The sequence below is a fragment of the Daphnia pulex genome, chromosome 2 (assembly GCF_021134715.1).
Source record: "Daphnia pulex isolate KAP4 chromosome 2, ASM2113471v1".
Classification (NCBI taxonomy): Eukaryota; Metazoa; Arthropoda; class Branchiopoda; order Diplostraca; family Daphniidae; genus Daphnia; species Daphnia pulex.
The window spans coordinates 4,521,665-4,546,230 of record NC_060018.1 but is presented as its reverse complement, the minus strand read 5'-3'; the positions used below and the strand labels follow the sequence as shown (position 1 = coordinate 4,546,230).

The 24,566-nt window shown below is 39.1% G+C and overlaps 7 protein-coding genes and 1 long non-coding RNA gene across 17 annotated transcripts; 6 read left to right on the top strand and 2 right to left on the bottom strand.

The window, feature by feature from the left end:
* The first annotated feature begins 166 nt into the window (after nt 1–166).
* Nucleotides 167–1,499, top strand: LOC124210474 (NF-kappa-B inhibitor-like protein 1). The gene is made up of 2 exons (XM_046608565.1): nt 167–593; nt 653–1,499. Exons 1-2 carry the CDS (start codon nt 284–286, stop codon nt 1,435–1,437), a joined length of 1,095 nt encoding a protein of 364 aa, XP_046464521.1. The 5' UTR covers nt 167–283; the 3' UTR covers nt 1,438–1,499.
* Nucleotides 1,500–1,716: 217 nt separating this feature from the next.
* On the top strand, nt 1,717–5,678 carry LOC124210476 (mitogen-activated protein kinase p38b-like). Of its 3 annotated transcripts, none has more exons than XM_046608566.1 (10): nt 1,717–2,203; nt 2,273–2,456; nt 2,525–2,671; nt 2,740–2,852; nt 2,926–3,009; nt 3,085–3,122; nt 3,334–3,413; nt 4,578–4,656; nt 4,732–4,905; nt 5,125–5,678. In XM_046608566.1, the coding sequence occupies exons 1-10, from the start codon at nt 2,097–2,099 to the stop codon at nt 5,202–5,204; spliced, it is 1,086 nt and encodes a 361-aa protein (XP_046464522.1). In that variant the 5' UTR covers nt 1,717–2,096; the 3' UTR covers nt 5,205–5,678. The 3 variants fall into 3 exon arrangements, with proteins under 3 accessions (XP_046464522.1, XP_046464523.1, XP_046464524.1); XM_046608567.1 differs by lacking the exon at nt 3,334–3,413 and adding an exon at nt 4,081–4,160 and having other exon boundaries at nt 1,776–2,203; XM_046608568.1 differs by lacking the exon at nt 3,334–3,413 and adding an exon at nt 3,763–3,842 and having other exon boundaries at nt 1,899–2,203.
* A 164-nt stretch (nt 5,679–5,842) lies between these two features.
* LOC124210472 (hippocampus abundant transcript 1 protein-like) lies at nt 5,843–10,733 on the top strand. 8 transcript variants are annotated; one of them, XM_046608563.1, is made up of 14 exons: nt 5,867–6,350; nt 6,422–6,667; nt 6,793–7,111; nt 7,245–7,340; nt 7,399–7,461; nt 8,060–8,302; nt 8,360–8,578; nt 8,658–8,771; nt 9,059–9,143; nt 9,216–9,315; nt 9,416–9,524; nt 9,592–9,762; nt 9,825–9,948; nt 10,064–10,733. In XM_046608563.1, exons 3-14 carry the CDS (start codon nt 7,001–7,003, stop codon nt 10,126–10,128), a joined length of 1,500 nt encoding a protein of 499 aa, XP_046464519.1. In that variant the 5' UTR covers nt 5,867–6,350; nt 6,422–6,667; nt 6,793–7,000; the 3' UTR covers nt 10,129–10,733. The 8 variants fall into 8 exon arrangements, with proteins under 8 accessions (XP_046464516.1, XP_046464518.1, XP_046464514.1 ...); XM_046608561.1 differs by having other exon boundaries at nt 5,869–6,350; nt 10,031–10,437; XM_046608557.1 differs by having other exon boundaries at nt 9,059–9,315; nt 10,031–10,437.
* A 145-nt stretch (nt 10,734–10,878) lies between these two features.
* On the top strand, nt 10,879–12,621 carry LOC124210473 (probable G-protein coupled receptor). Its single transcript, XM_046608564.1, has 3 exons — nt 10,879–11,975; nt 12,053–12,152; nt 12,248–12,621. The coding sequence occupies exons 1-2, from the start codon at nt 10,879–10,881 to the stop codon at nt 12,090–12,092; spliced, it is 1,137 nt and encodes a 378-aa protein (XP_046464520.1). The 3' UTR covers nt 12,093–12,152; nt 12,248–12,621.
* Nucleotides 12,144–13,400, bottom strand: LOC124210477 (armadillo repeat-containing protein 7-like). The gene is made up of 3 exons (XM_046608569.1): nt 13,194–13,400; nt 12,821–13,126; nt 12,144–12,754 (listed from the first exon to the last, which is right to left on the bottom strand). The coding sequence occupies exons 1-3, from the start codon at nt 13,300–13,302 to the stop codon at nt 12,636–12,638; spliced, it is 534 nt and encodes a 177-aa protein (XP_046464525.1). The 5' UTR covers nt 13,303–13,400; the 3' UTR covers nt 12,144–12,635.
* Nucleotides 13,401–13,619: 219 nt separating this feature from the next.
* Nucleotides 13,620–15,580, top strand: LOC124210466. The gene is made up of 8 exons (XR_006881200.1): nt 13,620–13,737; nt 13,797–13,990; nt 14,052–14,139; nt 14,203–14,307; nt 14,375–14,668; nt 14,741–14,867; nt 14,929–15,098; nt 15,174–15,580. It is a non-coding gene; the product is annotated as an uncharacterized LOC124210466 (long non-coding RNA).
* Nucleotides 15,581–15,935: 355 nt separating this feature from the next.
* On the top strand, nt 15,936–18,583 carry LOC124210464 (regulator of MON1-CCZ1 complex-like). The gene is made up of 5 exons (XM_046608531.1): nt 15,936–17,216; nt 17,283–17,873; nt 17,945–18,084; nt 18,154–18,332; nt 18,398–18,583. Exons 1-5 carry the CDS (start codon nt 16,143–16,145, stop codon nt 18,466–18,468), a joined length of 2,055 nt encoding a protein of 684 aa, XP_046464487.1. The 5' UTR covers nt 15,936–16,142; the 3' UTR covers nt 18,469–18,583.
* On the bottom strand, nt 18,513–22,132 carry LOC124210465 (E3 ubiquitin-protein ligase znrf2-like). Its single transcript, XM_046608532.1, has 6 exons — nt 22,076–22,132; nt 21,715–21,992; nt 20,688–21,591; nt 19,555–19,650; nt 19,384–19,489; nt 18,513–19,289 (listed from the first exon to the last, which is right to left on the bottom strand). The coding sequence occupies exons 3-6, from the start codon at nt 21,553–21,555 to the stop codon at nt 19,232–19,234; spliced, it is 1,128 nt and encodes a 375-aa protein (XP_046464488.1). The 5' UTR covers nt 21,556–21,591; nt 21,715–21,992; nt 22,076–22,132; the 3' UTR covers nt 18,513–19,231.
* Nucleotides 22,133–24,566: the final 2,434 nt, after the last annotated feature.

Sequence of the window (24,566 nt, the reverse complement as noted above, 5' to 3'; positions counted from 1 at the left end):
TTTGATTCTTTTCCAAATCGAACTTTGGACCGGTAAAACTTTATTTTAAAAACTGATATAAATTTTTCAAAGTATCAAATTTCAATAAATATTTTTTTGTGATAGGTTCTGAAAAATTATTGGACTGTCAACGAAACTTTAATCCGCAACTTAACAAATGGCAACACTAACAAATAGCAGACGAATTAAAACAAAAATAAAAATGTAGAAAAGCTCGAGTTCCTTTACTTCCGTAATCTTTACATTGTAACTTAGACAACTTGGTTTTTATTTATGTTTTCCGATGTCATCGAAAACGAAGAAGCGGTTTGACAGGCTGATCAGTTGCGTTAAATCCAATAATGTTGAACAACTGAAACATTACGCAAGAAGAAGGAAGTATGCTAAACTCCACCTGGACGAGATAGGTGTCAACAAAAAAGGAGAAACATTGTTACATCTGGCGTGTCGACAAGGAAAACATGAGATTGTTGCGTTCTTGTTGGAAAATTCTCTTGGAGACCCAACTTCAATGGATTGCAAGGGCAACACACCACTTCACCTGGCATTGAAAGCTATCATGAAAATTGACGGGAGAAATGAATATTTAACTGGTAAGTTATTTTTCGAAATCTATAGTAAATAAAGAAACTAGTACATTCAAATATTTTAGCTTACAGGAAAATGATACTTGCTCATCTTAAAGAAATGGCTGTTTCATTAACACAACCTAATCTGGAAGGCCAAACTGCCAAAGATCTTTTGGATCTTGCTGATTCTGTCTATGAGTATCATTTAGGAGGAAATGAAAAAAAGACAGAGTTTTCTCAACAGAAAGATGAAAAAGAATGGCAGAAGAAACTTTCAGCAGAACTAGATGATGAATATGGAAGTCACTGGGGAAAATATGAAGAAGATTTTGTTCAAGAGGATGTAAATGAAACAGAATCTTATGACTCCTGGGCCAAAAGAATGATTGATGAGCATAAGAAAAAAATGTCATATCAAAAGTTTCATATTACACCACCATCCCCACCAAAATTGAAGCCATCCTGGTCTACGGAAGATCAACAGCAATTCTTGCGGGATGAAGAAATGCGGAATGAATTTCGAAAAAAGGCTAAAGCTACTCAAAAGCTTACTACATTCCTTACCAAACTTAGTTTGTTGATTCAAACTGAAGATCAAATTGAAATATCAGACCTCCCATTTAAGCCCACAGATGATGTTGAATCGATTGGACAACTTATATTGGCGCACGTCAAGGATTTGGTAGATCCTGACGCCAAGAGGAAGGCATTGCGCGAGCTGCAGCGACTTTGGCATCCAGATAAATTTTCTCAGAAATTTGGCGTGCGTTTAAAAGAAGAAATACGTGAAAATGTTATGAAAAAAGTTACTGAAATTTCTCAATATTTGAATGCATTTAACTGCGTTTCTACAGTCACTAACAAGTGAAAGTGACAAAATTCTTGTGCTGTGTAAATAAAAAAAAACATTAAATATTTTCCAGAAAGTAATATTTTAAAAACCATCAAATTCAATTTTTATTTTAACAAGCGTTCGAAGCACAGTAGATTAGATAAACCGGAATTCGGAGCCTTCGTTGAAAACCTGTTTCTTGTTTTTAGATTTTAATAGAAAGAAAAAACGAAATTTTCTTGAAAAACCCCGCAAGACAGTTTCCGAAGGTTTCAGCAACTTACCAAGTAACGCTTTGCTTAAACCGTGCAACGTTGTACGATTCCCCTATATTGTTCACCTAATCAATTCTTAATCATTTTTTTTTTCAATGATTAATGAAAAGGAAAACTAATGAATACGTGATATGAGACTTAAATCGAAAATTTAAACAATTATATGTACGGGTTATCTTGGAAAAGTAATGCGTTTATTATACCCACGGGAATAATTGATCGCAAAAAGTAGATATGGATTCTCAATATAACAGATGGAGCGATTAGTCGTCTGTTAATTGGCTGAGTAGAAGTTATAATTTCCTGTTCATTCTTGTGAGGTTTTGATTGTTTTGATTTCGCCTTTGTTCGATCAAACTCCTTGTTTCCTTTGTTTACTTCTGTTTTGATGTTTTTTTGAAAATCATAAAAAACAGCAAAATGAGAACAGGATTTTATAAGATTGATTTAAATAAAACAGAATGGGAAGTCCCAGACAGCTATCAAATGCTATCACCTGTAGGCTCAGGTGCTTATGGACAAGTGTGGTAAGATTTAAAGTTTAAACTATGTAACACTGATTATTTGTATTGTATAAATCTTTTTTGTATACCCAGCTCGGCAGTTGACTCAAGAACAGAGAACAAAGTAGCTATAAAAAAACTTGCTCGTCCTTTCCAATCTGCTATTCATGCCAAAAGAACATACAGAGAACTAAGGTTATTAAAACACATGAACCATGAGAATGTGATTGGACTCTTGGATGTCTTCACTCCTGCTTCATCACTGAGTGATTTTCAGGTAATTTCCATGTTTTCTGTCTTTTACAAGAGATTTGTGAATTTTTGAGCTATTATTTCACATGATAGGATGTTTACATGGTCACTCATTTGATGGGAGCTGACTTGAACAACATAGTAAAAACCCAAAAACTATCAGATGATCATGTTCAATTTTTGGTCTATCAAATCTTGCGTGGACTAAAGTACATTCACTCTGCTGGAATTATTCATAGAGTAGGATTCTTGACTAATGTAATTTCTAAATCAACACAAACTAATTCAATGATTTTGAACCACTGAAGGATTTAAAGCCTTCCAACATAGCAGTCAATGAAGACTGTGAACTCAAAATTTTAGATTTTGGTTTGGCTCGACCGACAGAAACCGAGATGACTGGTTACGTGGCGACACGCTGGTATCAATTTTTGCGAATTGCAATTTGTTTTTCAAATAGTGGTAATAATTGTGCGCATTTGATTTTCAATTAGGTACCGAGCTCCAGAGATTATGTTGAACTGGATGCGTTATTCTCAAACAGTTGATATTTGGTCCGTTGGATGCATCATGGCAGAGTAATAATAATAATATCAGTTTATTTTATTTATTTTATTATATAATTTTATTACACTTTATTTTATTTCATCCAGATTACTTACATCCAGAACACTTTTTCCAGGAACTGACCGTATCCTTTTAAAAAATACTAAATGATAAGTCGTAATTACATGTGTTAGTACCTAGTAAATATTCAAGAAGTTGAGGTAAGGAAAGATAATTGCACATTTGATGATTGCATGGATAGCTTAGTTATGATCAGGTTTGAAAATGCGTTTTTGAGCTTTTATTAAACCTTGACCCAACGTTCCCTTCTCCTCCTCTTCGCCGCACTATCATAGACATTCAACAACTGAACCTAATCATGGAACTTTTGGGTAAACCATCAGAAGAATTTATGGACAAAATCAGCAGTGATTCGGTAATTATTAGTTTCTTCCGGCTTCACACTCACGCTTATATTTTCCGCTTGATGTATGGGCTGCACGTAAATGTAACGTTTTTTCCTCTGTAGTTCGTAGTTTGCATAGTTGTAGTTTTTGTATTGCGTTCGTCTTTTGTAATGCGATAGTCTTTTCTAGTCCTCGCAAATGTGCGCTTCTGTTGTCATATCGTTGACATTAAGCTTGCCTTCAGTCGGCTTGAACTTCATCGCGTTTGGAATTTTTCTTCTGAAACTTCCTTACGTTTCTTTCACTATTGGGACTTGGTTTCTTTTCCCTATTATTTTCTGTTGACTTTTACCTATCCTTCTTGATTGGAACCCATAGACATCGATCAACTGATGCGTATCATGGCACTAACGGGGACGCCAAATGTTGAGCTGTTGGTTAAGCTGGGCAGTGAAGAGGTATCTCAGGTTCTATTACTCTGATAAATGTAATTCCCGAATTAACCTATTTTGCACCGAGTGAACTAATCTTACAGCTGCATGACCAGGGCACGTACAGAAAAAAATAGAATATCGGGGGAAGAGTTAGATAGCTTTTGATAAAGATGGCCATGTTTTGATCGGTGTGTGCATTAAGACATTGACGATCCTTATTTGACATTTCAAGAACACCTTGACTCACGCATTATTGAAATAGACATCGACCAGCTAACCCGCATCCTCTGGCTATGTGGCAAACCCGACGACGAGTTTCTTTCAAAAATCTCTAGTGAGGAAGTAAGTCGGCAAGCCATTTTCTACTCAGTCTTTTTCTTTTTTTTCTTTTTTTTTTCAATTTTATTTTCACGCCTTCTGCGTTACACGATGGGAATCTTCATTTCAGTGTGAATGCACTTAAATCTGTAAACCAGGTCGCTTGCTTGAAAGCATTAAAGGCGATTCCAAAATTTTTTAGCATTTCTTCTCCGGCCGTTTTAAGCTGTTAATGTGAATGAATGCTTTTCTAACGTATCAACATACGTATGATCCTCATTGTCGAATGTCGATACTTGCTTTTTGTTGTGCTAATTTACGTTCTTGATTAAGCTTTTGTTATTGCCAAGTCAAGACGTACATGTCGCTCATTTTTTCGCCAGTTTCTTTCTACGTGATAATTAGATTTCTTCAATTGTAAAATGTTTTATCCTGATACAGGCAAGAAACTACATCCGCTCACTTCCACCGATGAAAAGGAAAGATTTTAAACAAGTTTTCAAAGGCGCCAGCCCTTTAGGTAATCGTTTGTGGCGTGATCGTGTTATATCTCACGTTCTGATTTAAAATTTTGTTTGATCATTTCTTGAAATAGCGATTGATTTATTGGAGAAAACTCTTGAGCTTGATGCAGACAAGCGAATTAACGCCGAAGAAGCTTTGGCACATCCATATTTGGCTCAATACGCCGATCCAAGTGATGAGCCCACGTCCCATCCTTACGACCAGTCGTTTGAAGACATGGACCTCACAGTTGAAGAATGGAAAGGTATGGTTCATTTTTTAATGAAATCACTTTTGAAAAAACTTGGAACACTTTTGTCATCTATTAATGAAATGGCAGTAGTTCTTTAGTCCATGTAAAGTAAATTTGCAACATTAGAATAGTAATAGAAAAGGTCGTATTTAAATTTAAAAAATCTGCATATAGACAATTCAAGTTTGATGCGCTATCAATCTGTATTCATATGTGTCTTCTCTTGAACAGAACTCGTTTACAAGGAAGTCATAAGCTTTGTTGAATCGATGGCAGTCGCTGGTTCCTCAGAAGTGATCGGTACCGAGTGAAAATCTTCCTGAATCACGCTTTTGACCGTTTTTTTCTTAATTTTTATCGTGTTGCTTTAGATTTTAAAACTTTAATTGACTTGCTACCGCATTTGAAATTTGTTGACTCCTTTGAATCCTGTGCGCCTTTTATAACTAGCAATAAAATGTTAAGGGCGGTTTGTGAAGTGCTTAAAAATACCTTCGAACTGTGTGATGCTATTTGATGATAGACTGTAATCTGTATCCATCCGGTTAAAGATATTGCAAATGTTTATTTCCCTGAGACCCATCTGTTATTTCCCTCATGCCTTCCGTCGATAGTTTGTATTGGGGCTTCCTTCATATCCTTCATATATCCCAAACAATTCGAAAAAAAGCAAGTACTGGAAGCCGATGCAATAATCCGACTTTTAATTATTTGTAGTGTGTATGTGACTGCTGGGTCGACGTGTTGCCAGAAAAAAAAAAACAATAAACTTAGATTGCAACCCATCTATCAAACAGACATGCTTACCATCTTGTGCTCAGTCAAGATCATTTACACGGCAACATGTCATTGACGCAGTGAGAATATGACGTCACAGTTCACGCACTTGGAAGGCATCGTGGACAGTATAATCAATCGCCTACTGGAATCTAAACTGTAGCGCCAGTATTGTTTGAACTTCCAGCTGTGTTAGTTCGTCGTCTTTTTTTTTCGCCAAGGTCCTGTCTTACATACTTTGAAGTGCTCGTGCACTCAGTGTGATAGGAACATAGCGCAGAGATGGGCTGTTTGTCAGCGGGATACTGCATGTGGATGTCCCGGCGCCAATGATCTATCAAGATTGCGACCCTGTTGCTGAGGGGCATCTGTCTATTAATAGTTGAGTTGGGTCTGGCTGTCGGTATACAACGGCTTGGCTCCAAAAAATTCTTGCTACCATTCAGCTGATGGCTTGCGGCGGCAGTTGAGATTTCTCGTGTTGTTGGCAGTTCGTGCGGGAGCCGTTCAGTGACGTCCGTATGTGCGTCCGTATGGTGATTTTCTCTTACCATCTAACTTAACGTAGTTAAGTTTTTGTTTAACACGAAATGGATGTTATTGAAACCGTGGAATCTTCTGCTCCAGAAAGACAACAACAAACAACTGATAAGAAAAGTGAACGTCCTTACTCACTCATGGTAAATCTTCCGATCTTGTATTTCGTATTGCGATGTCAGTTTAATAATGCGATGTTAATTACTAATTCAAGTTGTGAAAATTCCTTGCACATTTTGGGCCAGCCCGGTTTCATCATCATTATTTCAAACGGTGGGCGAACGTGCCTTAATGCATTTAATTTATAAATTGCATTATATTGACGAGAGGTCATTCACTTCATTGTGCATATCCGATAACAAGCAGACCAAGCTGGAAGTGTCAGCATGTTTTCCTTTCTTTACGTGTCATTCTTGGGTGTCTCCATAAACGTGAACGGGTCTTCCATGCATGTCAAAAGGTGACATTTAAGAAAGGCCGCAAACAATTCTTTAATAACTGACAAAGAAATTACTTTTTCCGGTTCTTTTTGGTGGTTGGTCGGCCCTTACGTGCTATTATAATGTTTACAACAAACAAACATAGGAAAGAGAAAGAAAAATGGACTGGCAACGTTGTTGCCAAGGCTGAACAAGAACAAGACTGAGAGAATGGTCTAGCCTGTAGTTAGCAGCAGTTGCTTCATTCCAAAAAAGTTGGACTGTCATGGATTGTAGAGTTCCAATCTAAAAGGCCCCCTTTTTTGTTATTCTGTATAGTTTTAGTTACGTTGTCAATTATATGTCAGAGCTGGATGATTAAAATTGAGCGTAATCGTACTAAAATGCCCGGAAGGAGCTCAAAAAAAGTTTCTTCTATGCTCACAAGGGGCCGGAAAAACTTTTTCAAGGACGGCCTCATCACTGTAAGTTGCTATTGCTGTTTATCAATTCTCTCTTGAACAACTTGTGGCCCTGTCACCTTTAATTAAGATTTTGTTTCTGTTATTGACATATGTGTCTGGCTGGACTGTAACAAATGTTATGTTCTCTTTAAAGGGTTCTGGTATAGGGGAACCAAGTCTTTATCATGCATTGGTGGTCATCTTCCTGGAGTTTTTCGCTTGGGGTTTACTTACCACTCCAATGATCACAGTAAGTTAAAGTTCTTCCACCATTAAAAGGCTTTGTCTCATTTTCATCGTTTTCATAGGTTTTAAATGAAACTTTCCCTGATCACACATTTCTGATGAATGGACTAATTGTTGGAATCAAGGTATGCAAATTTCAAAATATATCAAGTGAAGCGCATTAAGCTAGTGCCTTTAAGTATTTTGCTCCACTTACCCCTTAACCTATATGGGAGAAAATAGTGAAAGCTTAGATTGAAGCTCTGGCAGGGAACACAACCCACTTAAGCCTTTTGCCTGAGGCCACTTTCTCTTGTTTTGTGTTTACTATCTCTAGCAAGTTTATATACCTGTCATCCTCTGAAAGTGTCTCTGCACATATGTATTCCTGTAGGCCACACATCTTAATGCAAAAAAAAAAAAAAAAAAATATTCAATCTTTTTTTTTTATTATTTTCACGAATCGTAGGTAAGGTTCGATAACATGTCGTGCACTCGTGCAGGCTGCTTGTAAATTTGTTTACTTCCTGATACGTGAAAGTTCTACCACGGAATTAGTTGACTCTGATTACCAAGCAGCTTTTTTCTAAGAAAACGCATTGAACTTGTCTTAAAGCAACTCGTGATTTGTTTTGCTGTGTTAATATTAAATTAATTCATAATAACATAATTAATTCTTAGCATATTTTATAGTGAAATTTATTTCCTTTTTCACTTCCAACTTCTTTTTTAAATTTAAAATAGGGATTGCTTTCCTTTCTAAGTGCACCACTTGTCGGTGCCTTGTCGGACGTATGGGGCAGAAAATTCTTCCTTGTCGTGACAGTGTTCTTCACTTGCGCTCCTATTCCTTTAATCCATATAAACACATGGTGGTACTTCGCCATGATTTCCATAAGTGGCGTATTTGCTGTAACGTTTTCCGTCGTATTTGCGTACGTGGCTGATGTCACCGATGAAAGCGAACGTAGTGCAGCATACGGACTGGTAAGTTTCATTATTCCGTATTAGGCAAACACTCATTTATAACTCTTTCCCTTTCAGGTGTCCGCAACATTTGCTGCGTCGTTGGTAACATCACCAGCATTGGGAGCTTATCTTGGCCGTGTATACAGCGAAACTTTAGTAGTAGCGATTGCAACTGCCGTTGCTCTTCTCGACGTATTTTTCATTTTAGTTGCTGTTCCCGAGTCATTGCCTGAGAAAGTTCGCCCCTCATCGTGGGGAGCACCAATTTCCTGGGAACAGGCGGATCCCTTTGCTGTACAGTTTTACCCTCTTTCTTAATTAAAGAGAAAAGAAATCAGGATTAAAAAAAAAAAAAAACATTTTCTTCCCTTAGGCATTGAAAAAAGTCGGCAAAGATAACACGATTTTGATGCTATGCGTCACTGTCTTTCTTTCTTATTTACCCGAAGCTGGCCAATACTCCTGTTTTTTCGTCTACCTGAAACTGGTGAGTTCTACTATGCTATGGAATTTATCTTATAGCATCATACTTGCTTGCGACGTGATGATGCATAGTTTTTCTCAAGACTGAAGTTTCCTATTCTATCGAGAGAAAGGAAGGTATTTGAGAAATTAAGAAATTGATAAATGGTTGAGGTCTCGAATTTATTTCACATCTATCGCATTGGGAAATGGAAATCAATATCGATCCTTTGTTTCAGAATTGTCTTAATCAATATTCTTTCATTTTAAATAAGAACATAACGACAAATTTTTTCTTTTTGACATTTACAGGTTATGGGATTCTCAGCTGAAGCTGTTGCAACCTTCATTGCCGTAGTAGGGGTACTGTCAGTTTTCGCCCAGACGGCAGTTCTTGGTTCGTTCTATATAATATTTCTATCAGTATTTATTTTTTTCCGTCGGTCTTACCTATTACTTGAACTTTCAGGACTGCTTATGAGAACTGTTGGAGCCAAAGCAACGATTTTAATTGGATTAGTTTTTGAGATGCTGCAGTTGGCTTGGTACGGCTTTGGTTCACAAATGTGGTAAGAAATTGATTTATTTTATCCTATTATTTTAGATTTACAGAAAGAAGACCATAAACTACTTTAAGTTGTTTATGTTAAATGAATGTTTTCTTGTTAGGATGATGTGGTCTGCTGGTGTTTTAGCTGCTATCTCGAGTATTTCGTATCCAGCTATTTCTGCGTTTGTGTCTATGCACGCGGATGCCGACAAGCAAGGGCTTGTGCAAGTAAGTTAAACCCTTTTGTCTCTTTCTCATTTCTGTCGGATGAAAACTTATTTTTTGTTTGTTTCAGGGAATGATCACAGGAGTTCGTGGTCTTTGTAACGGATTGGGTCCAGCCCTTTATGGACTCATTTTCTACCTCTTTAATGTCAATCTGAACGACAAGGATGCCGTTAAACTTTCGCATTCTGGTTCGCACACTAATGAAACGACACACATAGAAGATATTTCAGTGATTCGGGTTAGTTTACCAAAGAGTTTGTAATTGTATTTGTGCATTTATGCATTTGGAATCTTCAATAGGCTCTTCCTGGTCCACCCTTCGTATTTGGGTCGTTCTTAGTGGTTTGCGCTTTGTTAGTCGCCTTCTTCATCCCAGAAGGCCCACTGGGTTCAACATTGAAGTCAAATGCTCGGAGGTCATCAGGTTCGTTGATTCATATTTGACTTTGCGGAGCTTAGCTCGGCTCCACTTTTCTCTAAAGTTAACAGATGGGTTGCAATGTCAGGACCAACCGAAACACCTGTCGATGGAAATGTAGGAGGTCCAACATCAGTGCCGCTGATGCATCCATTGTCGTTGGAAGAGGAGATTGCGGCCTTGTAAATAGCACACACACATTATGACGAGAAGTTAAGCTAAATCGGGCTTACGCGATCTGAAAAGCTTCTCTTCTCTTTTTGTTATTTTGATGGCTTTCGCAGTTGTCCGGACGGTTGAATCTTGACAACTTTAATCGTTGATATGTATTTTGTTGCTGTCGAGTCAAATGTTGCGGAGTCGAGAAGCTTTAGCAGTTCGCGTTTAGCGCTTCTCTTGATTGAGTAAGATGTGCCGACTGTGACGGGTTTGGGGTAGCACCACATTATTTGATTCGATGTCCTAAAAATTGTGTAATAAATGCAATGCATGCGACTCATTGGCAAACCGGATTTCTATTACTGCCGACCAGTGTGTGCATGTATATAACGATATAATTGTGTAATTCGATGGATTTCACCGTGTAACTAAAAAAAAAAAATCATCATTTCCCCCTTAAACACAACAACAACATAAAAAAATGACGGAATACATTCTAATTGGATATTCATTCCTAACTCTTCGAATCTTTTACCCCCCCGGACGTTATATAGCTTGGTATCTTCCGCAAACCCAACTCGTCTATCGATCGAAGTATGTATATCTCGGTTAATAAAATTTATGTTCATTGCATATGTTTCTAATTGAAGATAGTTGCTAGGTACAGACCACCGACCATCAATATCTCTTTCAACATGCAGTTTAGACAGTATCTATGTGATAAGGAAGAACTACGGCGATGGTTCTAGACTGATGCGGAACACTTAAGTCTCCACGATGGCCTCCACCGACAGCTATTGGATGATTGGGTTTGCAATTATGTGTATAGTAACAATTATTGGTTGTATCGCTCACATTGCTATTCTCTTAGTAGTATTATCGATTCAAAATTTACGAAAAAATCCATCCAATTCGTTCATCGTTACACTTTCCCTAACTGGACTTTTGGCGACGTCAATTGTATTCCCTTCGGCCATCGTTATTTACGATGATGTGAAATCTGGTTCAAAAAAGTGGGTGGTAGCAGGTTCAAATTGTTCGAATGACCATACTGACGACATTCCTTGGGGTATGTGTACCGCCTTGCAGGTACTACATAATTTTTCAATTTACAATTCCGCTTGGTTGGTTTCTGCTATTGCAATTGAAAGAAACGTGTCCATCACTCGCCCATTTTATGCGGCTTCGGCATTAAAATATGCGTTGTTGAACGCAATCGTGACAGCGGGCAGCATACTTTTTGCTTTAATTCCAATTTTCCAATTACCTGATCAAACTTGTTATGCGCCATACGCCTATCGTTTTCAGGATCCAATTTTCCGTTGGTTGCAATTTTTGGCAGTCTATGTACTTCCAATCATTATTATCGTAGTAATGTATTTAAACATTTACCGAGTTGCACAGAATGTGCAAAGAACAATTCAGCCGACCCCTTCTCTGTTTCCTCCAATTAATGAAACGACTCCAAGAATATGGACTGTAAATCCAGTTGTCGTTTCGCAAACAGAATCAAGTATGGTCTCTAATAAGAAACGTAATAAAGCAATCAAGACGTTAGTGCTTACAATCGGTTCCTACATTGTACTGTGGTCGCCCTATTGGGTATTGAACGTGATCCCCATTGTTCATCACGAAGATTTTCTGTGTGACGCAGTTCCTGGGTACGTTACAAACAATGGCTCTATAACGGTGACGTGGCTTATGTATGCATCAATCAGCATTAATCCACTGTTATACGGTCTCTTGAATCGTGCCATCCGAATAGAAATCAAAGGCAAAATGCAAATGACAAAGCATTTTTTGTTTTGTAAGAATACGCAAACAGAATCAGCAAATCGAGAAGAGCATGGAGCTAATGCGGCAGAAAATTTCTGGTAAATTTTAATTTAATCCCTATAATTTATTAGTTATGTATTTACATTCACCCATTACACTTTGAAAAACTGTCTAGGGAGTTCTTGGAACGGACTAACAGTCCTCTTCCTGCTTGAAGTTAAACGTAGATCAGCTGAAGAGACGCGCCGAGAAATAAACGCATAGGCTACATGGATGTAGGTTTTATTTTAATCCTTTAAATTTCAATAATTTAGCGGTACCTTGATGAACAACACATTGCTGATTAATACTTGTGCACACGTATTTACAGACAACAATTTTTCTGGCTTCTACGACTTCTACTAGAATTTCTACATCATCACCAACTCGACAGGGATTTGGAAAAGTCATTGATTGTTCATAAACAACATAACCAGGCCCAGGTAACTGGGTGCCAAGAACAGCACTGACAAAGCCATTAAGCAAAACCCCATGAACTATAGCTTCCCCACCAAAATGAACTGAATTTAAGTCACCTGTCAACTTGGAAAAACTTTCCACATCTGCATAAGTTACTTTTTTAAGTTCTACTACTGTGGAGCCTTTCTGAATGAATGATTGAAGAAATCTTTTGTTTATCCCTTCAGCAAGATTCATCTTCATGTTGGTGCTCTTCTGGAGTATACACTTTATTCTCTTGATGAACATTTCCTTTCAAGTTAGCCTGAACTGATGCCAGATGACTCTTCTAAGAAAATGGTAGCCAAGTTCTTTATGTTTTGATTTTCACTATGTTTTAACAGTTGAATCTGGGCAATCAAGTCGGAAGTGGCAACATCTGTTGATAAACATAGATGAGAAATTAAAATCATAAAATGGTGTTACTTTTATTAGATCTTACTACCTGATGGAATTGCTGATGAAAGTAGAAAAATCAAAGTAGTAAGTCCGTGTTTCACTAAATCAGGGTTTTCAGACTTTACAAATTCTTTAATATGATTGAGTCCATTGTGTTTGAATATTATATCTTGGTTCAGGGGATCATTGGACAAATTACAAATACCCTTCAAACAGTATTCAACAAAGAATGGATTTCTGCTTTGCAGTCCGTTTAAGAACAATTCAATTATTTTGAGTTCTCTGATATAATCATAGTTCAAGGGATCATACGCAAAATTGGCCAAATTAGCTAAAACTTGTTCTTGGCTTTCTAAAATAATTGAAACAAATTATTTAGTAGTAATTTTTTAAAATTTGTTTTTAAAGATGAAACATACCAAGAGAATTCGATTGATAGAATTCATTAACCAACTCTTGAAGGAATTCGAAGCGATCTACTCCCTTTTTACCCGATTTTCGATAAAGTTGTTTACGAGTAGTAAACATTATCCCTGAGGGTAGTACTTGTACTACCAGAAGGCATTAAAGTAAATGCGGGTGTCTGGGTGTGTAGGAGGGGGAGGGATGTGGGGGGAGTGTACGGTGTTCTGGGCCAGGCTTCCAGAACCTTTAATTCAGAATCAGAATAAATTTATAGAAATCTAAACTACTGCATCGATTTTCTTCAAACTTTTTGTGTAAACTTACAGTAATTTATCTCAGCGGATAGGTAAGTTTCGATTCATTTGGTAATACTAAATTTTATTTCATTTTATGCGGATTTAGTCATTAGCTTTTTGTGACTTAGGACAACCACAAAAACCATTAGGTTGTCTGTTGACAGTCTGTTGATGTCTTGTTCAGTAAAAATAAATTTCGTCAACAGTTTTGTTATTGTTACAGGATATTGTTCCTCTTTTAGAGAAGTTCAGTGGAACAAAGGTATATTGGTGTGTGCTATTCCATTTAAGAAATGTACGTAAATTCATCAATTATGCTAGGCAATATTTTGGGATGAACAACTCACTGGCCCCATTGGTTTGGTGGCAGAATACAGTTTTCTTAAGGAACTAGATGTTGTAAAAATGTTCCAGTTAAAACCTGGGTGCTTGCCTTCCATATCTGTTAAAAATATACTGTTCATCACAAGACCTGAAGTTGAGCTGATGGATTGTATTGCCGATAACTTGCACAGGTATGAATAATCTACATATTTTAACTTTAAATAGTCAACAATAAGTTAATTTACATTTCAGCGAAGAAAGCCAAGGACATTCTGCTAGTAAGGAATATCAGTTAATTTTTATCTCCCGATGAAGTGCAGTATGTGAACAGCGGCTCAAGGTTGGTTAAAGTTACTTAAATCAGCGAAGAAGAAATTGTTGACAAAATTATTACTTCATTTAGGACAAAGGAGTGTATGGAACTCTTACTTCTATTGATGAACTGCCTGTTGATTTTTTCCCACTAGATAGTGATGTCATTTCAATGGAACTCGATAATGTTTTCAAGGTATTTATTTATGAGCCAAACTTTGAAAGGGATTGCTTGTCATCAATTTCTTCAAATTTATTCTCAGGATTTATATGTTGACAATGAAATCAGCTCCTTACACCAAATTGCTCATGGGTTAATGTCCCTCCAAAGTTTATATGGCATTTTCCCCAACGTTGTGGGTAAGGGGCGCCATGCCCGTAACGTATTCGAATTGATGACTCGAATGCGAGTGATATTGGGGTAGACTGTGATCCCCCCATATCTCCGTTGTTCGACACTCTTATGATCATTGATAGGACTGTATATTTGATAACTCCTGTTGTCACTCAGTTGACCTATGAGGGTCTTATCGACGAATTCTATGGAATAAAACATAGTAAGAAAGTATTGTTAGCTTCTGAGTAAAACAATTATTTTACTTGCATTTTGTGGTTTCATTGTTATTTAGATACAGTCAAGCTTCCAGGAGAAAATTTTCAAGCCTCATCACATGCGGGCCAGTCACCTCGCTCTGATGGTAGCTCTGTTAAATCTGTTGTTCTAAACTCGGCCGAAGAGCTTTACGCTGATTTGAGGTGAAATTTTGAATCAGACAAATTTTGATTCCGACAGTTTTAAAGTTATTTATTTTCGCAGGGACAAGAACTTTTCAGCCGTGGGTACTGCACTCAGTCGCAAAGCTAAAGCTATTTCAGCTCAGTAGCCTGGATAACGCCATTGTTGCATTTGGAGGTGTTAAGGTTTCTGCATTCGCACGCGATAGTGGAGAAATATTCCTAGACTCCTTCGATGATTCGGTAATCATGGTAAGTTTAAACTCAATAATATTTCTCCAGCAGTTTTTTTCATCGGGATTTTTTTTTCTTGTGTATTCTCTTTAGATCAACCCGGATATACCTGATGAAAGGGAGCTGAGGGAGTGGCTTAAAGACAATCAGTAAACAAATCCTTTTTTACTGACTGTCTGAAGATCTTAATTACTTGACGTCCTTAAACATCGACTGCAGCTAATTGCCTCCATCTTTTCGCGAATTGTTGCCTCCATCTGTTTCCCTGAATTGTTGCCTTGCCTCAAACTTTTTTCCTAAAATATGGCTTCGATCTTGTAACCTGAACTGTTGCCTCGATGTTGTACCCTGAACTGTTGCCTTTTTACCTCAGCCCTTGTGATGGAGAAATTGGACCACTGTCTGAGTTTAACTCAAGAATTTACATTGTTTATTATTTTATTTCGTAAATGATACAGAAAAAAAATCCAGGAAATTACAATAAACAAAATCTTACGAAATTCCTACATTTTAATTTTTGAAAATATAAGCAAAAGCTTTTAACTGATATCTTGCCCGTTAATACCCGAGGGCGAACCTGGAAGGGTCTTGTCTTTTTTTAAGAACATTGTTTTTGTAAAAATTTTGCCAAAACTGTGAAGGCTGGCAGACGCTCGAAATCAAGTATTGGCGCTTTGTTTACAAATATTTAAAAATAATGAATAATATTGAATGTGAGATTTGTTTTGTATAGCTATCAATTATGAGCTACACACATTTATTTTTAAATTAATTTAATAATTATTATTTAAATTATATTATTTTTTAAAGATAAATGAAATTATGCAAACTTGCACAACGAGGGGGGACTGACTTCATAATAGCCTAGCAGACGACATAATCGTGTTGTGATTTTTATCGTGAAATCGAAAGTTGGTGGGGAGAAATTGTAGATGAATTCGCAGTAGAAAAAGTTAATCATTCGATAGCCGGATTTTATATGTTGTGATATTTAAGGCCCAGTTATTTGTTCAAACATTTTCTTCAAATCCACGAGGTATATCAGAAAGTGAAAGAAGAAAAATGTCTCGCACCACAATCGAAACTACCGAAGCGAGTTTTTTACTCCAATTAAGTCAAACTGCAATTCACTTTGAACCTGTTACAAAAATCACAAATGTTTTCTACGATGAAGTGACTCGCCAGGTCTTCACAGTTCGATCCGGGGGAGCAACAGGAGTAAACGTCAAAGGCCCAAGGATGAAAAATCCTATAAATTTCCGAGTTGAAGATAAAGGAGCAGTACTTTCTATTAAATTCTCACCTGATCAACAGATCTTAGCAATTCAGAGAACTTCAAAATCAGTTGAATTTCAAAATTTTTCAAATCAAGTGCCTGATGGTGTAGAATACTCTCAACCCTGTAGAGGAAGTTCAACTGTTATTGTTGGATTTGTTTGGGTTTCAAACACAGACTTTATTCTGATAACTAATCAGGGAATAGAGCACTATCAAGTTGTGCCTGAAAAAAGATGCCTGAGAGCTGTGAAAAACCACAGTATTCAAAGCAACTGGTTTGTATATTGTCCCCTGTCTGGACTTTTATTGGTATCATCTGGCCCACTTGGTACTAGTCTTCAGCCCTATCTCTTCAAAAACCATCAGCTTCTACGTCTTACCAAATTTGAAGTCGACATTCCAAATCCTCCACAACCTGCACGTCTTTGCCTAGTCGAGAGAGACGTCACACCAACCATGCTTTACAATCAAATGGTAGTACTCGTCCTTAAGCATCCAATTAAACCAAATTCTACGGTCGGACGAGAGACCCCAGCATCAGGAAATTCGGAAATTGTCGTTTACACTTTGTGCAAAGACGCCCCTCCCCGGAAAACTCACGTACTTCAATTGGAAACCAGTGGCAAACTAGCTGTAAGCATCTTGGACAACTTGATTATTGTCCACCATCAAGCCTCTAAGACGTCATCCATTTTTGACATAAACTTGACGGGTGAATCAGACGGTCGAGTGATGACGTTGCATCCGTTCCTAGCATCCGTTACTATTCGCCCATACTTCCTCAACATCCCCGCTTCAGCCGCTATGCTGAACCACGAACCTTCTCAGATGAGTTGTGAGCTATATTCTCCAAACTGGGTAAATTCATTTGTGCTGTAAATATATGTACGTTTAATGTTTATTCGTTTGCTTTATTAAAAACAGGTATTTTTTCAATCCAACATCATTATCGACGCTCTATTAGGATGCCTTTGGAGTCTGGAACTAGTCCTAACTCCTTTGATTGATATGGTTGACAATCCTTGTGAATTGTTTGACTTCCTCCTGCAGAGAACGGAATCCAAATCGACTGTGATGGCACTCTTGAGTCGATTAATGTGCTATTCTCATTCAGTGGGAGCCGATGTGCCTGTCCTTGGCCGAGTATTCGATAAACTCAACGAAGCATACCGTAACCATTTGGACATTGAGATTCAGAGTCAGATCGCCATGCCAGCTGGTGCGTTTCAGTTGAGTACCGGATCTTCTTCACGACGACCCAATGTGGTTATTGACCAGACTGATGTCTACTCTCGTATCTTGTCACCCATGACGGAAAGCAAGCCAATGGATGAGACGCATGACCGTTTTATTGTGGCTGTCGTCAACGAGTACATTCGATCCCTCGTCCAATATCACATTCCAGTACAGCACTTTATTTATGAAGTACTCATCGAAGCTTTTGCACGTTTGGGACAGTTCTACCAGCTTCACCAGCTCTTCCAGTACCACGCAGTAGCTGATTCGAAACCTTTGGTATAAATACGCAAAATTGACTGTCATAATATAACCGCGGAAATACGCTTATTATATACGTTTCACTTCAGGCGTGCCTCCTGCTTTCGTTAGAAAGTGTATATCCAGCGGCGTATCAGCTCGCAGTCGACATGCTTAAGCGGATTTCAAATGCCAATGAAGAAATTGTAGAAATCCTGCTGTCCAAGAACAAAGTCCTGTCGGCATTAAGGTACTTTTGGCAGCCACATAAAGAGTTGTTTTGCCCTCAAGTCCATTAATGAACATTCATCTGCAACAGGTTCGCTCGGGATACAATTCCGGTTGAAAGCATATCAGCTCGCAAATTTCTCGAAGCGGCTCAAAACTCTCAGGATCCCTCCGTTTTTTATGGTGTCTACCAGTACTTTCAACAACGCAACCGGCGCGTTCGTGGAAGTTTAGCATTTTTGAAAGGAGAACACTGCGAAGTGTATATCCGTAAGTCGAAATCATTAGTTTAGTGTACTACAAGTATTTTTTTAAAGTTATTTTTCTTTTTATAGGTCATTTTAAGTTACTTTTCGGCGATGGTGATTGCAGTACTAGTCTAACCGATTCGCTATCAATGGGATAGCAAAGGAAAAAATAAAACACGTGACGGAGCCCATAGGACGAAACTGATAGCAAAGACTAGTTGTATTTTTCACGTCTCATTCTTTCATGTGATTATACATATATATATATATATATAGATTTTGAGTTCCATAGTTGCGAGGGACTCGGCGGCGATGGCAAAAGGATTTTTAGTATGTTTTAAGGAGAATCTATTGCACTCCAAAACAAGTACGTTAAATCAAATTATTCCTTTTGTTCTCTCGCTCATACTTAACATGTAAAGAGAAGGTCATTCTAAAAAGCTAATTGGGGGGGGGGAGGTGCATGGGACATTTTTAAAAACTATGACATAGCACGTTCGTCTTTCAGACTTTCAAAATTGCCCATGACAATAGGGGAATACAAATTTGGCAAATTTCCAATCGATTTTACGAGTCAAAGAAATTAAAGTAAGAATTGTAAGAGCGCGGAGAACAAAAGGAAGGCTGGTCGACGTTAAGTGTTGATCCCCGGAAAAAAATATTAGCCATTAAAAATCATTCATGCGTTAATTCACATACATTCACAGATTCACATTTGGTTATTGCGCTCAGCGGTGGCGCATTCCAGTGCAATTCTTTTTTTTTCTTCTTCTTCGTCGTGTACATTTAGAAAGGGAAATCACAGTCAGCCACCAAAAAAGAGAAAAACCAAAGAAGCTAATTCCATAGTCGACAACGTAAATATTTTTTTTGAAGCTTCCTCATTCAAAAAAGGGATTTAAAAATCCAAAGCCGAGACGTTCAATCAGATGGATGCTCGGGACAACTTCTGTTCACGTCAAACCACTGGTCGATGCAGCTAAGAAAATCGATAAAAGGACATTGGAGACGGAAAGGTAAACTCATGACGTGTTTTGTTGATATAGTTTGTAGTAGGTGAAAGACGAAAATACCTTTTGTGGTAAACGCAGAGGCAAGGTAGACGGGCTATGACGTGACCTTTGAGCAAGTCCTCCAAGCAGATGACGCACTCGCCTTTTTCGTCAGTCAGAATGTCCTCTGCAAATCAATCGGATATAATTAGCAGCAACCCCGGATAGCATGACTTTTAGTTGATCCAATACCGTTGTAATTCAATCTGGGCTTGGTCAGACACATGACGAGATGACACTCGATGTCGTCAGGCATCACAAACTTGGAGCAGACCGGGCATTTGATGCCTATGGATGAAACGGAAAGAGGGGGTTAATATTGAAGGATCGATTTGGATCCGATCCACGACATTGGGTTCAGTTAAAAAAGGGTAGAAGGACTCATGCCAAGTGTCTTTGCCAAAAGAGGAAAAGGGGGACGATAAAGAGAGAATTGGCCCTGGTGAACAAAACTGACCATGGACGACCCTCCTTGTTTGATGTCCTCTTGTGTGATGGCTGGGTCCATGGATATAAGCGTACGGAACAGGACTCGAAAGTGCCCTTGGCGTTCGATGTTGATGGTAGTCGGTGGATGGAAAACTTCCCGGTCCTACCATCAACATCCTGAGAGATTCTCTTCTATCAGAATAGTCGATATTGTTGTTGCGACCAACTAGGGGATTTATTGGACTGTTGATGTTAGCGGCGCTCGTCTCCTTAGCCATACACGACCCTATCACGATTCCCATTGGGCCTCTCATCCACACTTGCACCGTCGACTGAACATCCGCAGCATTCGAAATTGGTTAGCTGTCAAGACGCTGTTAGCAACGTCAAATACAAGCGAAGGAATCAACCCAACCTGGTCACTATGGAAACCCCCGAGTCACCTGTTAACGGCGCCGCCTTTGTCTGGCGCTCGCACGCAATCTTTCGGATGGATGAAAGGCGGAAACTAAGGGCACACTATCTAAATTACAACTGTCATCTCGGCAGGATGTAGTACTACTAACGGGATTAACGTGACAATATCAAATGTGCGGCTAGAGTGAATTCAGTTGCCTGAGAAAGCCGCAAACTATGCGATCAATGAACAGGTCCCTTGTGAGCTACGCAGTTGCGATACGATTTCTGAATAAAGTTGGAGACCCACAGGCACACGACGCAGGCGCATTTATCCATTGGCGTTCGTGCAAGATCGGGATTCCCATCCAAGACATTGACACACCCAAGAATTTGCTTCGCCAAAAACAAAATCTACCGTGACTTGCTTACATTCCAAGAACAACACGGAAAAATTTTGCAAGACTCATGAATACAAATGAAAAGAAACGAGAGATTACCATTAACTGCCCACATGTGACTGGGTAGTGAGTGAGTTACGTAGACGCGGCCTAATCCTAGTCCGTTAAGCGTGGCTTCGGCTAGGAACTCTTGGGCAGCGGCGAAGGTCAAATCTCGCACCGAAAAGGCTCCTGAATTGTCCCGTCGCTGATGATGACCACTGCTGCTTTCAGCAATAGTGGCAGATGAAGGATTGTTGGCGGAGCTGCTGGTTGAACGGCTTTCTCTGGAAGTGAGAAGTCTTGTCAGGGCCGCTCTAGGATTCGATAAGGACGAAGGTTCTTCCGTTTCATAATGAGAGCGACTAGGAGGATCCCCACCCTGATTTGTGGTGGATGACTGGTTAAGTAGAGCTGGATCAGGCATGTGGGAGAGAGATTGGGCTCTCTGACGGTCAGAAGAACTGGGTCCAGATGCTCTCCACAAATTGAAATTGCTAAGAAAGTGTCCCAAACCGGTATTGCTGCTGATACTGCTGCCAGTGCTGTCACTCTGCTGCCCTACTGCCACACCGGCACCACTGCTACCGATGCTGTAACTCCTGCTACTAGTAGTGGTTGGTATAGAACTGGGTCTGACTGGTTGATGTGCTGGTGTTTCAAGTGAGGAGCCCAGCCTGTCATGTGTAGCTGCAGTGTGTTGTCCATTGGTGTGACTGGATCGTTGTATGTCGACACTCGAAGTGTTGGTAGAGTATATGAAATTTTGGATTGAGCTTTCAGCTCTCTCCATGAAACTTCTCTCTTGCCTAGCTTGCCTGGAAGATTGCTCATAGTCAGACACCCTTTCAGCTCGTGAATAGATTTGTCTGGTTGGAGATGAGTCGTCACTCACTGGTGAAGCTGGAGTACTGGCCTTGCTACCCATCTTCTGCTAGACAAGTCGCTGTCGACAGCAATCCACCTGATCCACGAGGGCGAGGGCCGAAAAAAAGAAGAGAAAGATGGCGAACGTCATTATCATATACACATCGCACGTAACAAGGACATGAATTATAGAGGTAAGTAACACACCCAATTAACGTACCTGAATATGTACAAAATAAGATTTGGTGGATTAAAAAGAACGCAACATCTAAGAACAATGCCTTAGATTGCGTTATAGTCGATGTAGACGAGAGAGAGACGGCGGCAACGAAGGAACGAAGCTTTTCTTTGAGTTCTTTCGTTGATCTGTTTTGGTTGTCTACAGCGCTCGGCCATCGGGTGGCGTTGCGCCGAAACACACAATAGAAACACACAACAGTGTCTTGTGACGTCATAAAGAACAAGTCACGTTCTTCACGTTCAAAAATCCGGTTTAACCTAAAAACGATCAGTATCGTTCAAACTCAAGATTTTTTCACTGGGGAAAAACAGAAAATCTGGGGTGTTATTATCATTCCTACCGGTAAGGTTCTATCCGGTTGAAAGGAGAACAACGATCCCCCCAATTGCTGGAATGTAAGTTACGAACTTTCTAAAATCTATTGAATAGCTGCCGTAAGACGTAAACAACAACAACAACCCTCGATACAATTAAAAGGTAAACAAATGTGTTGTTGTGTATAGGAAACGGTTGTGACCTCCTTCCACTTGGTTTGGTCAGAAATCGTCACATACTTCGAATACTCCTACTCATTCTTCTCGACAAAAATAAACCATTTCGCTTGATTTTTCCCTAAACATTTGAGCCATCTCCTTTGAAAAAATCTGACGTGAATAATGTTTTATCTTTCTCCGGTCGAATTGAGTCTCCAAATGTTTTATTCATGTTTAAATCTTTCGAAAGTCGGTCATTTTCCTTTTCGAAAGTGAGTGACACCCCAATCGAAAGTGAAGTCATGTTTCTAAGTCTGCCGCTAGATGTCTCTTGGCGATTCATTTCATTTTCTAAACAACAAAAATGTCGTCGAGTTGGCAGTCGATCCAACTAAAAAAACCCAAACTGCTTAAAAACTCTCCATGGCCACTCGGAAACAGTAACACATTTTTATGCACGCACATCTGTATAGACCGGTTTTACCAGTTGTGGTGCATCACTCTCGGTCCAATAAAAAGTAATATAACGTATAGTATATATAACAAGTCGACAAGGACGACATGCCCGTTTACGGTGGAAATAAATAAAAGAGAGATGGTGTATCCTTGGGATGAGGTCATTGGATTGGCTTAGTATAATTATTACACTACCACCGAGAAATAAATGCAAGTAGCGTGAAAGAACGTGTTCACAAAGACGACCGTGGCAATCCATCCAAGGCAACATGTAGAGCTAGCTAGAGAGAGAGAACTGATGGAAGCATACAAACATCAAAGTTGTTAGAAAGCTATACGATCACGGAAGACGGAAACCTTGCAACAAGGCCAAACGGGTCCTAGTTGGGGGACATCCTTGAGATATTTGAACGCGGATCCTTTTTGTTTCTTTCCTCCTACCCTTTTGTGTGTGTATACATTTTTCACGACTATTGTCGGGAGGCCGTGATAAAACATTTAAACGAGCCCAGATTTGAGCCGTTTAGTATATGGTCACGGGTAATCGACCTTCACCTCAACACACACAGTAGTCACGAAATTTGTTTGGATATATACTTTCAATGGTTGTGAGCTGCTGTGTGTTTTCCGACATTCAGCAGAGCTCGTTTGGCCTTTTGTGCGCTCACAACCTTGAGTCGATCGATCCAATATCATCTGCCAGTCCCGCGGGAAAATGAGCAGGGCAATGTCTATACAGACGTTTCCAAGGTATACTAAAATGATAAGACTGTTTTTTTTTAAATACTTTTCCTTTGAAAAGTGAAAATTACATTTTTATTTTTATTTATATTTCATTCAGTTCGACTTACAAGTTCAACGTGTACGAATTTTCCATATATTTTATATTGGTTAGAATGAAAAAATAGTTTCGTACCGACCAACCCACACAGGACAAGTCGTCTGAGCAGTTCAAGGGCAGTCGGCCATGTTGGCGTGATTTTCTTTTCATGCGGCTGCTTTTATCTCAAGGTCAGTTGCCCGTTGCGCTCCCGATGCAGACAACATATTACATTCCGGGGGGATGATGACGACGACGACGACGGCGTTCATTTTTCACTCACGGCCAATTCACCGTCAGACATATTTTTTTGTTTTTTTGTTTTCGGCTGTAAAATGTCGACCGACACGAATTTTATCATTTCGCAGCCCTTGGAATCAGATTCAATTCTGTCCAGGTTATTTAACCCTCGTCCAAGGTTAATGTGTCTTTGCAGTTCCCGCTCACGAAATATTGTTCAACATGTTGTCCATATAATCAGACGATCCCCCTTGGCGTCAAGGACGTCTATCATTAGTTGAGGTACCCGTGAGGATTTGTCTGCCGTTCCTTTTTGGCATTGGCCGATCAATGACGCCAAGGTGACGGATATGAGCCAAAATAACTTGTCATCATCAAAAACTTGCGCTCGTCCGAGTCTTGCATGAAAGATAACGTGTAATTGTTTATTATCTGGGCGATTATTACGAGACAAAAGGAGACGAATAGAACAATTTTTGGGTGGTAAAATCTGGAGCAATGTCATTGACATTCGTCTACAAAAGAGCGCAGGATGTGCTGCAGGCACTTTTCTTTTTTCTCTTCCTAACATGTTTAAAAGTTGTGCTGATGTCAGTATACCATTTTATACCGGGACCGACCTTGGGAGACTATAGTCCCGCCTCCCGCCACTCTCGGGCGGGAGCTATTTGGCGTGCGGTATCAAAGCCAAGGCCAACAACTTCTTCTTTTCTGACTTCTTTTTTATTTTCCTTGTATTCCGCATCATCTAATATAAGAAAATCAAGTTTTCTCTATTGTTTTTTTATTTATTCTACCTTTTGAGAATGTTCATTTGACTTGCTGCAACACTTTGACAAAAT

What these genes read in the sequence shown, in the direction of transcription:
- LOC124210474 (XM_046608565.1), top strand. Translation starts at nt 284, where the DNA reads ATGTCATCGAAAACGAAGAAGCGGTTTGACAGGCTGATCAGTTGCGTT. An exon ending in GAGAAATGAATATTTAACTG is followed by an intron (nt 594 to 652) that starts GTAAGTTATTTT and finishes CAAATATTTTAG; the next exon opens with CTTACAGGAAAATGATACTT.
- LOC124210476 (XM_046608566.1), top strand. Translation starts at nt 2,097, where the DNA reads ATGAGAACAGGATTTTATAAGATTGATTTAAATAAAACAGAATGGGAA. An exon ending in CTGCTGGAATTATTCATAGA is followed by an intron (nt 2,672 to 2,739) that starts GTAGGATTCTTG and finishes GAACCACTGAAG; the next exon opens with GATTTAAAGCCTTCCAACAT. An exon ending in GGTTACGTGGCGACACGCTG is followed by an intron (nt 2,853 to 2,925) that starts GTATCAATTTTT and finishes ATTTTCAATTAG; the next exon opens with GTACCGAGCTCCAGAGATTA.
- LOC124210472 (XM_046608557.1), top strand. Translation starts at nt 7,001, where the DNA reads ATGATTAAAATTGAGCGTAATCGTACTAAAATGCCCGGAAGGAGCTCA. An exon ending in AACAGGCGGATCCCTTTGCT is followed by an intron (nt 8,579 to 8,657) that starts GTACAGTTTTAC and finishes TTCTTCCCTTAG; the next exon opens with GCATTGAAAAAAGTCGGCAA. An exon ending in AAATGCTCGGAGGTCATCAG is followed by an intron (nt 9,949 to 10,030) that starts GTTCGTTGATTC and finishes TTGCAATGTCAG; the next exon opens with GACCAACCGAAACACCTGTC.
- LOC124210473 (XM_046608564.1), top strand. Translation starts at nt 10,879, where the DNA reads ATGGCCTCCACCGACAGCTATTGGATGATTGGGTTTGCAATTATGTGT. An exon ending in AATGCGGCAGAAAATTTCTG is followed by an intron (nt 11,976 to 12,052) that starts GTAAATTTTAAT and finishes AAAACTGTCTAG; the next exon opens with GGAGTTCTTGGAACGGACTA.
- LOC124210477 (XM_046608569.1), bottom strand. Translation starts at nt 13,302, where the DNA reads ATGTTTACTACTCGTAAACAACTTTATCGAAAATCGGGTAAAAAGGGA. An exon ending in CTATCAATCGAATTCTCTTG is followed by an intron (nt 13,127 to 13,193) that starts GTATGTTTCATC and finishes CAATTATTTTAG; the next exon opens with AAAGCCAAGAACAAGTTTTA. An exon ending in TTCATCAGCAATTCCATCAG is followed by an intron (nt 12,755 to 12,820) that starts GTAGTAAGATCT and finishes GTTTATCAACAG; the next exon opens with ATGTTGCCACTTCCGACTTG.
- LOC124210464 (XM_046608531.1), top strand. Translation starts at nt 16,143, where the DNA reads ATGTCTCGCACCACAATCGAAACTACCGAAGCGAGTTTTTTACTCCAA. An exon ending in AAAGTCCTGTCGGCATTAAG is followed by an intron (nt 18,085 to 18,153) that starts GTACTTTTGGCA and finishes CATCTGCAACAG; the next exon opens with GTTCGCTCGGGATACAATTC. An exon ending in ACACTGCGAAGTGTATATCC is followed by an intron (nt 18,333 to 18,397) that starts GTAAGTCGAAAT and finishes TTCTTTTTATAG; the next exon opens with GTCATTTTAAGTTACTTTTC.
- LOC124210465 (XM_046608532.1), bottom strand. Translation starts at nt 21,555, where the DNA reads ATGGGTAGCAAGGCCAGTACTCCAGCTTCACCAGTGAGTGACGACTCA. An exon ending in GCCCAGATTGAATTACAACG is followed by an intron (nt 19,490 to 19,554) that starts GTATTGGATCAA and finishes ATTGATTTGCAG; the next exon opens with AGGACATTCTGACTGACGAA. An exon ending in CTCTGCGTTTACCACAAAAG is followed by an intron (nt 19,290 to 19,383) that starts GTATTTTCGTCT and finishes CGATTTTCTTAG; the next exon opens with CTGCATCGACCAGTGGTTTG.